General features: G+C 33.6%; 1 protein-coding gene across 2 annotated transcripts in view; it reads left to right on the top strand.

The window, feature by feature from the left end:
• LOC129804721 (transmembrane protein 184B) overlaps positions 1–8,134 on the top strand; it is a 51,795-nt gene extending 43,661 nt beyond the window's left edge. The window contains exon 8 of one of the 2 annotated variants that reach the window (XM_055852278.1): positions 7,645–8,134. In XM_055852278.1, coding sequence (XP_055708253.1) covers positions 7,645–7,877 — 233 coding nt within the window. In that variant the 3' untranslated portion in view covers positions 7,878–8,134. Of the gene's footprint in view, positions 1–3,504; positions 7,524–7,644 lie in introns of those variants that run through there. The other variant, XM_055852279.1, reaches the window with a different exon arrangement.
• Positions 8,135–12,448: the final 4,314 nt, after the last annotated feature.

The raw sequence follows: 12,448 nt of genomic DNA, 5'->3' as shown, positions 1-12,448 counted from the left end.
ATACATCCGGTATCGTTTAACTAAATTTGATGGTCTACACCTCAAATGAAAGGAATGTTCAATTGAATGATGACTTCAAGGCGATGTATTTTCTTTTATTCGAAAACCCGTAAAATTTCGAAAATTGATGTAAATAAGGTACGGCAAGAAATATTCAAAATTTTAGAATTTATATCACAAGACCTCTTAGTGGACCAATAAACGCTTCACACGTTACTCAAATGCCAGAGAACGTCCAGGATTGCGATCTCATTCAGGACGTTAGGCTGTCTTCAAAGCATCAAGAATCTTAGATTCCTATTTAATGCTAACGTAGCACTGCAAAGTTTGCTATAAAAACGTAAAATGGAGAGAGAAGGCGATCGTGTAAGCCTTTGTGCCCTCGAAATGAACAACTAAAGCCGCTTATTGGCGCGCGATTCCTGTGACTATATCGAGCCTTGTTGGAATTATACACCTAGAAAAAAATGCGGATGCGATTAACTTTCTTTCCTCATAACTTTAACACTTTAGGTGTAAAAATATATCAACATTTTTAATGTTAAATTTATACCTTTTTAAGAGTAAAATTAACATGAAAAAGGGTAACTTTAACCCCTAATACACCTAAAAAGCATAATATTTACACGGATTTCGGATCAATACTGCAAGGTAAAATTAACACTTGCGGAATGTTATTTTAACTTTTTCGGATTTCTCTCATTGGAATATTCACTCTGTCTCATAGAAATGTTTGCGTGCCTATGGCTTTAGGAGTATTCCCTGATTAATATTGTCACACATTCTGATATCATGGTCCAAAAACAGAAGTAAGAGAGCGGCTATTAATGCCGCAGCAATCTGAACAATCTCAAACGGTGATTGTTTAGATTTTTTTCTTGTCCGATTTTCACAAATTTGAAGATACATTAAAATTACACAAAACTTGAAAATTTCTCTTGAACTTTGTAGCAAATTTATCTTATATTTTCTGAATGAGAAAACTTTGGAACTTTGGAGCTATAATAACATTTATGCATTCCACGAGATATGGTAGTTTCTTTAGAATGACACAGAAAGGAAAATATTCTAAGAAAACTACAAAAGAAGAAGAATCATAATTTTTGCTACTTGTACAATAAAGGGATTTTCTGAGCTTTAGAAATGTTGAATGCCTTTTAGATAGGGTCTGTTAGATAAGAGAATTCTTCATTTAATACCATGTTTATTTTTCATCTGACAGAGAATGAGAAATATAAAAGAAAAATCTTGTCAAACACTCGCCCACGAGTATTTTTATGATGAATTGAGGGAATTAAGAACATTTATAGTGGATGTCTTTTATGGGTCATATATTGTTTAATCACCGTGAAAGTTAAAAAGAGATTTATTACAATATTATTTTTTTTAATTCAATGGCTGAAGATACAGAAGAACCAATACTGCACTGTTTTTTTTTTCTTCTTACTTTCGCATTTCTGCTAATTGCCGATGAATTTGGTGGGAGATGGAAAAAAATGAACGCGTAAAAAGTGTGTTAAAGTGCGAGAATAACACTTTAATTAATATTATTAATTTACTTATTTATTTTTTTCCAAGAATTATTCTTCATGAATAATTTATTAATTGCAAATATGTATATCTTGTGTTTTATCCACTATTTTTCACTTTTTTTACTTAGCTATTGGGTGAAAAGTCTATCTTTTATTTTGCACTGAAATTACACAAAAACACTGAGAAATACACAGAGTAATAACAAATAAATTGGTATTTATGGTGAGGAGTAATTTAGCTAATTAATGCAAAGAAGATGTACGAGGGGAGGGTAAGTGTGCTGCTTAGGGTTCATCCGATTGTCGATCAGTTGATTTTTGTCGAAAACAAATCGACAGATCGTGCTGACCTATCGATTTTTTGCCAATATCGTTACGATATGTCATAGATCTTGTCGATCTATCGATGTCGACAACTATGCCAATCTGTTCATCTCTCGCAAAGATCAAACGAATCTATTGATTTTTTGCAAGGACTGTGATAGTTTGTCGATTTTGTGCCAATATCGTACTGGCCTGTCAACCTTTTAAACATCGCATCGATATTTTACAAAAAACGTTTCGACTTGTCAATATTTTGTAGAGTTTTTGCCGCTTTGATACCTCTTACAAAGGTCTAATTGCAAAGATCTTGTCGACGTATCGATCTTTGCAGTCATACCGATCTATACCTATATTTGCAAAGATCTATAGGCTCTATCTGTCATTTTGCAGTTTTCTCGATTTCTTGGAAAGATCATAACGATTTGTCAATTTTTCATAAAGATTTTCCCGAACTTGCAAAAATATGCAATACGCCGATTTGTGGATTTTTTGTAAAGTTTTTGCGGATTTGTCAATTCCTTGCAAAGATCGTGTCGATCTGTCATTTTATCGTGAAGATTTTGTGGACTTGTCAATCCCTTGCAAGCATCGTGTTGATCTATCAATTTTTAGCGAGGATTTTGTGGACTTGCCGATCGCTTGAGATATCGTGTCGATCAATTCCAAAGATCCTGTTGATTTGTCAATTTCTTTTTGCAGTTTCGCCGATCCCTTGCAAATATCGTGTCGATCTGTTAATTTATCGCGAAGATTTTGTGAACTTGCCGATCCCTTGCAAACATCGTGTTGATCTGTCAATTTTTAGCGAGGATTTTGTGAACTTGCCGATCGCTTGAGATATCGTGTCGATCAATTCCAAAGATCCTGTTGATTTGCTAATTTCTTTTTGCAGTTTCGCCGATCCCTTGGAAAGTGTCGCTCTATCAAATTATCAAAGATTTTGTGAATTTGGCGATCATTCTTCAAACACTGCGTCGATGTATCAATTATTCGCAAGGGTTTTGTGGACTTGCCCATTCCTTTCAAAGATCGCGTTGGTCTATCAATTTTTCGCGAGGATTTTGTTTACTTGTCGATCCTTTACAAAGATCGTATCGATTTGTCAATTTTGCCCTAGGATTTTGTAGATTCGCCGTTACGTTGTATCTGTCGGATGTTTTGCAAATGTCGTGTTTATCATTTGTTTGTACAATCGTGTCTATAATTAAGTAAGCTTATGTCAGTCTTTATATTCATGTTGACCTGATAATCTTTTGCAAATCATCGACAGATTTAATGATCGCTTCCAATGAGTGTGACGATCTGTCGATTTTCTTTCAGAGATCTTTGCAATCGATATGATCTGTCAATCTTTTACAAAGTTAGATCATCTGATTTTTCTTGCAATCATGCAGTTTTAACGTTTTTCGATAAAAAATCAACATCGATTGATCGATATGTTGTCCAATCTTCACTAAAAAGGCTACTTATTCACCCTTCGTAAATGCACAAAAAGTCTGTACAATTGTGTTCATCAATCAATCAATTCTGTCTAACACTTTCTTTTGGTGATTTGGATAAGTGATCATCTCGATCGCATTGGATTTTAAAACTGTTCAATATGCTTTTATAAAAAGAGGATTTTTTTCTCTGAAATTGTTATTTGCAGAAGTAACAACGACGCAACGCTACGAGAAGCTGTAAAAAGTCCTATTCACAAACACACATTTTTCTATAATAATGCAACAAAAGTTCTTCTCAACTTCTTTTTACAAAAAAAAAAAAAAACAAACAAACAAACTGATAATGATACAAAGTCACATAAAACACTCTTTTTGTGTTTTTTTCTCTATTACCTGAATTTCTACTATTGACGATGTTTTAATGTGAAAAAAGAAAACAAGTTAGCAACAAAATTTAATTGTATTATTATTATCTTATTTTTTTTTGTTTGAGTTTAGCGATGTATTTTTTTTAATTTTGTATCTTTCAATTGTATTTTTTTGACATTCTTTGATGTATAAAACGCGGTATTTTTTTTATGTATTTGTATTATTTTGAAAATTAATTTATCTTGAGAGAAAGAGTGAGTACAGAATGGTTAAATTGGTTAAATTGATCGATCAAGTTAAAAGCACAGGGTTCGATTTACTCAATTATTTGCCAAATGTTACTTTGCTTTGTAAAAAGGTTACGAATATCTGCTTATTGAAAAAGTTTCTTTAAATCAATGATATGGTCGAATGAATACCTCTTCGACAGGGAACCAACCCCTATTGACACTTTTGTGAAAATGTTGAAATTTATTTAATGCATCTAATAAAATTTAAGTAATATGGCGTTTTATCATTAATCTACGTTTTTCGATAAGGATAAGGGTTCGAATTTCGTATTCGAAATGGTACAGACTAGGGTATCAATAGGTCCTGACACGAGTTCTTAGTGTCAATAAGTGTTCCTTTCACCCTATTTCAAAAAATCTTATTGGATTCTTTTTGAAATGGTCTTCATTTGTAATTACCTTGACCAGAAAATTGAGAGTTTCTTAATTATGAAACATCTAACTATTCACAGCAAGTTTTGAATGAATTTTCAGTCTGATGGGATGTATCAGATACTGGACGGAAAAATAGACTTCTCTTGATTTTTACTCTTTAATTCTTCACGACGTTTCAAGGATGTCTGTACTCTTCATCAGGTCTACAAAAAATGTTTCTTTAAAAATGCTTTTTAGACCTGATGAAACGGATACCCATCCTCAAAATCTCGTGAAGAATTAAAAAGTAAAAATCACGACAGGTCTCTTTTTCCAACCACTATTTCCCACCTAATTAGCACAAAACATTTAACCCATTAAAATCTTCAAAACAAAATACTGATACTTCTTTATGGCATCTTGAGCTTTTTTATAGTTCAACTGTCACAATAAAATCTTTGTTTTTTGTTTCTTTCTTCAATGCGAAAATTGCAAAAACAAAACAACAGAGTATTGAGCCACTTTGGGCGTGAAAAGCATGTTTTGCCATAAGAATTTTTTTATTATGCCATCAATGCTCCAGTAAAAATGTTTGAAGTTGTGGCTAATCAGAAGGCTCGATTCATGTTTACTCACTTCAGAGAACTATAAACTATAAAAGCTTCTAATGGACAATTGTCATAATATGCTATAAAAACAACATGCTATAAAAAGGCTTCAATAATGTGATATACTAAAACACTTGTTCGGCCTAAACATTTTACTTTGCTCGAACTCAAAGAGAGAGCAGTTATATAATAGTCTTTTTTTCAACTTGTTACTGTTCTGAAGCTTAAACGGTAAGAGATATCGACTTCCGGTCATCGATGACCCCCAATAAAAAACAAAATCTCGACGTTTTTTTCTCTCCCCACCCGCCCTCTGTCCCCTCCAAAACCATGTTTTTTCGGTTTTTCTCAAAATTGGCCCAAGCTTTTTCAATGATTTTCAGATATGTCTTAGAGCTAGTCCAGGTGAACATTTCGTCCAAGCATACCTATGACCGGAAAATTCGCCATTTTAAATTATTGAAGGTCAATAGTCAACTATTTTGGAGGGCTTATTTTTCAACCGATTTGGTTAAATTTGGATTTTTTGGAAAGGTATTGAAATTATGAACCCGGCTGTATCGGTCTTCATCGGTAATGAACCGGTTAAGTACCGATTTAGAATAATTTTTCTCGGAAAATTTTTTTACTTGACCTTAAATTTGTTCTCGATCTAGAGGTCAAACGGTAAGAGATATCGACTTCCGGTCTTCGACGACCCCCAATAAAAAAATAATCTCTAGACGTTTTTCCCCTATTCCCCACCTCTCCCCTAAAAACCATATTTTTTCGGTTTTTATAACAATTGGCCCAAGCTTTTTCAATGATTTTCGGATATGTTTTAGAGATAGTCCAGGTGAAAATTTCGCCCAACATACCTATGACCGGAAAATTCGCCATTTTGAATTATTGTAGGTCAAAGGTCAACTACTTTGGAGGGCTTATTTTTCAACCGATTTGGTTAAATTTGGATTTTTTTTGACAAGGGTTTTCCCGTTTCTCGGGTTTCACGATGCAGAAATTATGTTTCTCGATTTTGGAGATGCAATTCTTGGGTTTTTTGAACAATCTACAAGGGTTTATCAATATGAGTTACATCTTGTAGTCATTTTTCATTCAAAGCTCTGGCACACTGGAGAACGCAATTGAGCCAAATTCTTTTTCTGAGGTTGAATTTTTAATCACATCTGAATAGTGATTTTTTTTTCAAATTGAAGAAATAGTCACAAAAAGGCCTATAAGAATTTTAACTGAGAATTTCAATCCTATCGCTATTCAGTAATGTATTAAATATAAACATTTTATTGGACATAAACTTTTCGGAACATTGATAGTTACTTGGATTACCGCCAGTTGCGCTAATATCACATATTCAGTTCGTTAAGAATTCAAATATTGCCAGTTTTTGGAAAAGTTAACGTTTTACAAAACTTTGCAAAAAGGTCGATCAATCCTTAGGTTTAAACCTTTTGGAACATTGATAGTTAGGCGGATTACCGCCAATGGCGCTTAGATCACCTATTCGCTTCGTTCGGCATTAAAATATTAACAGTTCATGGATAAAATAACATTTGACAAAGCATTGCAAAAAGCTAGATCAATTTGTACCATTCTGTATATTCGCTCTTTAATCTCAATTTTTGCTTAAAAACATTTTAAAAAACGCTTTTGTGATACAGAGAAATAATATTTTAGAAAAGAAAAATAAATCATTAACGATGTAATACTTTTATTATGAATAAAATGTAGTTGAAAACATAACAAAGGGATGATTAAAAAAATTGCACTTGCCGTGATGTAGTAAAAATTAATATTTAAAAAATAAACAAATAATTTTATTCTATTTTTTTTAATTTGAAAAGAATTGCAATATCTTTTGCATTGTATTTTTTTAAATTTTGCGTGCAAGTGAATTAGTATTAATGCTTGCAGAAGTGCAAGTGAATTAAAATAAAATCAACAATTAAAATATTTCTGCATGTTTCTCTTCAGTTTCAATTTCTCTTTTCTTATTGCAAAAAATAAAAAAACAAAGCTCAAGCTGAAGTAAAAGATTAATAATGTCAGCAAGATATTTTCAAATGCAAGAGAGGTTGTAAATTATTGAGGAAAAAGGGAGAAGAAGGAAAGAAGAGCGTGAAAAGTGCACTTTCCATTTTTTTTTAATTTTTTAAATATTTTCTGTAAATAGCAAAACCCTATTATGTATGTTCTTTTTCTATATATAGAAATATATAGCTGGAGAAAAGAAAGATAAAATACTTAAAAAAAAAGAATTAGTATTAAAAGTGTTTTAAAAAAAATAAAATGCTACTTTTTTGCATGATTTTCCTAATATTTTAATTTTAATCAAGTTTAATATATACTTTTAAAAAAATATTTGATATTCATTTAATGTAAAATCGTGATTTTTTTAATTGTGAGATGAATGATTAGTTCATTGACGTAGTGATGAGCAATAAAATTCATTGTACTTATATTTTGTTTCATGGAAGAATGGGGGAATTAAAAGAAAAAGAAAAAAAAGACCCAAAAGAATTCTTTATGTGTAATTTTTTAGATGATAGCTGTCTTAAATTATCTCATAATATATTTTTTTTAAATAAATAAATTTAAGAATCCCCAGAAGATGTTCTTTTCAGTGTTGTTTTCTTTATGGCTTTTTTTTGGCATTGTGCTCGAATTCTAAAAGCTTTAGTAAACTTTTGGCCGAAGCTAAAAGTATAATGTGCAATCTTTCCGGTAGGTGGCAAAAATTCGCGTGGTATTCGGGTGGCCTCGTACGATCCCGATGATCCGGCCAATCAGCCAACTACTACCACTGGTGCTCCCTCCAGTGCCACCCATCATAGCTTCGTGGCTTCCAAGACTCTCGGGAATCAGAGGAAATTCATGCCAGGAAGCCAGAGAGTTGCTACTATCAGTCACAATTACAATGAGAAGACAATGCTTCTTAGTAGCGATGATGAGTATCAGTAGGTGTGCGCAGAGAATTCTTGCCATCTCAAGCTGCTTGACACACAAAAACCACACACTCAATTACTATGTAAAACCAAAGGATAAAGGAATGAGAGCCGCTTTGGAAAAGTGCGCATGTCCTTTATTTTGGTAAATTAAATGTCTCTCTATTATGAATATTTAAGATGATTAAAGGACAAAGGACATAAAGTTATGAGAATAAATTATAAAAAAAAACTATTATAAATAAATGTATAAAATAAAGAAACATAACGTAATAGAAGTTTTTAATTTATCCTTAAAACGGTAAAAAGTGCTATAAAGGACGTTTTTGCTGAGAGTGTCTTCAAAATTTATCACAGGCAAACTATACTACGCAAGGGGGAGACATTTAGATGAAAATGTGTACACCACTTCCAGGCACTTCCGCGTTTTGTATGGAAGATGCCTTCACACTTCCAAATTTCGCAACACTTTCGAAAATGTGACAATACTTCCAGCACTTCTTGCACTCCCATGCACTTCTCATACTATCAGACATTTATTAGGTGAGATTCTTAACAATCTCACCTACTATAATCCTAACAAAATTTCATGTCGTCCGATCGACCTCAAACTTGGCCAAAATGTGTTTCGCCACTTCCTGATCACGAATATATGGGGGGCTAAGTTAAGTTCCCGGCCGGCCGGCCGTCCGGCCGCTCTTTGGAGCTTAATAGCTCCTAAACTAAAAAAGATATCGACTTGCGGTTTTCGGCAAAGGTTATATATCGCATGAAAATTGCAACATGGTGCATTGACCCCCCACCCCCCACCCCTCCTTCCGCCATTTTGAAGACCCCCCTTTTTTTGTTTTCTCAATAGCTCAGCCCCTATGGCATCGATCGGGCTCAAATTTTAGTATGTTATAGCTGGGCCTTAGAGCTTTCCATCAATACCAAACTTAAGGTCCCCCGACCCCCCTGACCCGAGCTATAAGGGTCCAAAAAAAATTTCTTAAAATGGCCATAACTCCTGTTCTAATTGTCAGAATTTAAAAAATGAGGGCATTTTGGAAAGCTCTCATGAAATGCCACTTCCCCTTCTAACATCGCAAGTTCATAAAACCACCGCTAGGGGCGTTATTATTAAAAAGAAAATTTTTAAATCTTAAAAGTTAAATAACTCAAAAATTCCTTATGCAATCGGGCTGAAATTTTAGTATGTTGTAGCCGTTGATTATACCTATCAAACAAAAAAAACCTTAAGTCGATCCATAACCCCTGACCCGAGCTATAAGGAGCCAAAGTTCGAACATTGACCGGCCTCTATCTCCGGTTCTAATTAACATAGCGATATAAATTTTACCTTTTTGGTTTCGTCTCGATGAGCACTTTCAGATGGAAGTTCAAAAAGTCACCACAGGTGGCGCTGTGATAGCGTCAAAATTCATCGAAATTCAAAGTAATTTTTCTCAAAAACGGCATTGTGCAAGTTAAGGAAATTTTAGTATGTTGTAGTCCAGTCTAGGACGTTTCCAAAATGGTGCGTATGTGCGCTGTGGTTAAAACAGAACCGGAGATATGAGGGGTCAAAGTTCACAAAATTCAAAAAATCATATCTCCGGTTCTATGTGACCGATTTTGATGAATGAGGGCTTAAACGAAAGATCTCACCAAATGCTACAACTTTCTAGAATATTTGAACTTCGTGGGACCAACACCAGGGGCGCCACAGTCGAAAAACCAATTTTAATATCACATAACCTCAATTATCTCGACACGTGCTCAACCGATTTTGATGATTACTTCGACATAATTGTAGAGCACATTTGTCTCTACATTTCGTCCATACATCATTTTCCACTCAGACTACGCTATCACTCCGATTTTGCCGTTTAAGTGTGAAAAAATTGATTTTTCCCATAATAACGCTTTGAAATCACTCAGATGCCAATTTGACTGCCTCTACTCCACCAAGAAACTTAAAATAGGGTTTTAAATGGAAAGTCCCGCAAAATACAACAATTCTTTGAAATAGTTGAAGCTCAACAAATGACTACTTGGGGCACTCTGGATGAAAAAACGAGTTAAGAAACAAAAAACCTCGCTTATCTTGGCTTCTGAGTAATCGATGAGATCATGTTCTATGGGAAAATTATAGAGAACGTTCTGGTCTACATTTCACCCATATATCACTTTTGTGCCAGTTCATCCAAATCCTTGATATTTTGGTTTAAATACAAAATTTGTATAATTTCACGAATTTGATTCAAGATAACTGAATGGCGACTCACAATTTCAGCTCTAAATCGAATTTGCATGCACTCCGAGTTAGCTCACGTTAAGAATCTCACCTACATAAGCCGGTTAGGATTATCTGTCCCTTTAATCTGATGAACAATCTAATTAGGAAAACTTTTAAAAAATCAAAAAAACATTTATACATATTTTTAGAATTTTTCATATATTTTGATTTTCTAGCGCCAGATGAAAGGGTCTATGAAGGGGTATCAATATATTTTGAATTTTCCTAAGGGTCTAGTGAAGCTACTTTTGGAAAATAGAGTCCCCAAAAAATGTAATTTCATTTGTAATTATTGAAACTGTGCTGAAAAATCTGCAAGAGTCTAAAACTACGAGTGCAACAACTAATTCAGAACTTCACACGTATCTTCAATTTTTTTTAAGCTTGATTCTCTCCCTTGTTTCAAAATCCTTCAAAATTAAAAGGAACGGTTTTTGATGGATTTACTAATTAATATTTGCAACAAGCTTAGCTATTTTTTCTGGACCATTTTCGCTCTTGCTAATTACTAAATTTCTGAACACCTGTCGACAATCGATCCAGAAAAGGTTCTTCATCGCAACATAAGGAAAGTGCATCACGGATCCGAATGTTAAGAGACATGCTCCGTATTTAGCTGAAAATATGAGACCCAAAATACTATTTGGTAGTTTTTCATATGCCAGTTGAAACATTAGTGATCCATTTAACTAATAATTTAATTTAATTCCGTGAATTTACACTTTTGTTATTTACGGAAATTACTAATATTATATAATATATCGGTTTCAATTTAAATGCAAGGATGCAGTGTGTTCTGCGGATCGAAAGGGGGTGAGCCACGGATCGGCAGACGTTTTTGATGAGGATTCTTCTGCTTTCTTGGCATTCAAAAACACTCAAATCAATGAAATTCTCACATCCAAGCTTTTCTAAATACAGTAGACTCTCAAATTCGGGCATATGGGATCGAAATGTCAGCCGAATTAGACAAAATTCGGGCGACAAACTTTTTGAAATGCAACGATTTTTTATTCATGTGCATAAAGATATTGAGTTTACATTATAACGTAAATTGCATGAAAATCCCTCAATAATGCAAAATGACATCAAAACTAAGACAAACCATGCCAAATTTGAGCATATTTGATTCATTTGATAATCAATCAAACTTGAAAAATGACAACAAACTTTTTTCAAATGTAACCGCTGCCAGAATTAAAAAGTAGCCCGATCTTAAAAGAGCCGAATTAGCGAGAGTCTACTGTAGCGGAAATACGATATAATTATTGTTTTCCAACATTATACCCAATTTCTTCAATTGTTATTATAGACCTTACCAAAATTAGTCTTATATAAAATATTACAAACACATCTTTTCGTCCTTCATTTGGTAAAAATCCTGAACTGAGTGTTTCCTCGGAGAAATTACAAAATAACCCAGCAACGAAAATGATTCGCGCCCACCCGGCAAATTCTGCAGAATTCTGCAGAAATTCGTCAGATTTGAATTACTAACTGCCGAAAAATCAACAGAATTTCTGCAGAATTTTGTTCTAAGGTGGATCCGATCGTTGTATGAAAATTCTGCAGAATTTTCTGCAGAATTTCTATAGAAAATTTTAAAATTATCGGCAGAATTTCTGTAGAGTATTTAGATGATTTCTACATTTCTTCTACCCTTTCTAATGTTTCTAAACATTATTTTAACTACATAAAAATATGTATTTCAATTTATTTAAAATTCAATTTTTATTCAACAATTTTACGTGAATACTCTCTTTTTTTACAATATTATTATAATGTTATAATACAATATTATTAAATCAGCCATAATAGAAAATACGAAGGGAAAGGAAATGGTTAGAAAACACGTAGGAAATTCGCGATGCTCACGAAGTCGCACGACTATCCCGAAGCCACACGAAGTATCCGATTGAATGACAAGAAACGTTAAAATTTCAAAAGTGCAGAATTGCAGATCGAAGTTTTGCTGGGTAGTCGTCTTGCTCACTCACAGAAGAAATTTTCAAAACATGTTTACAAACAAAACTTATTGTGCGCTGGGTATTACACAGAGGATCCCGGGATTATGCACATATTCGGGACCGAAGAAAATGTGCGAAATAACTTTATGCACCTAGAAAATGGGTAGGGGAGACCGGGGAGGTTTGGGACACTTTTTCATGTTTTGACTTTGAGACACTATTCCAAAAAACCACGATAGTGTATTACAATTTTATGCGGTCTATAGGATACTTATGGGTATTGACTTTATAAAAAGTACTCGATAGAACTTGGAAAACAACTGAGTTTTCTTGGAGAAG

This window comes from Phlebotomus papatasi, chromosome 2, assembly GCF_024763615.1.
Source record: "Phlebotomus papatasi isolate M1 chromosome 2, Ppap_2.1, whole genome shotgun sequence".
In the NCBI taxonomy this organism is placed as follows: domain Eukaryota; kingdom Metazoa; phylum Arthropoda; class Insecta; order Diptera; family Psychodidae; genus Phlebotomus; species Phlebotomus papatasi.
Note: the sequence above shows the minus strand (reverse complement) of the source record. Positions and strands in the feature narration are given on the sequence as shown.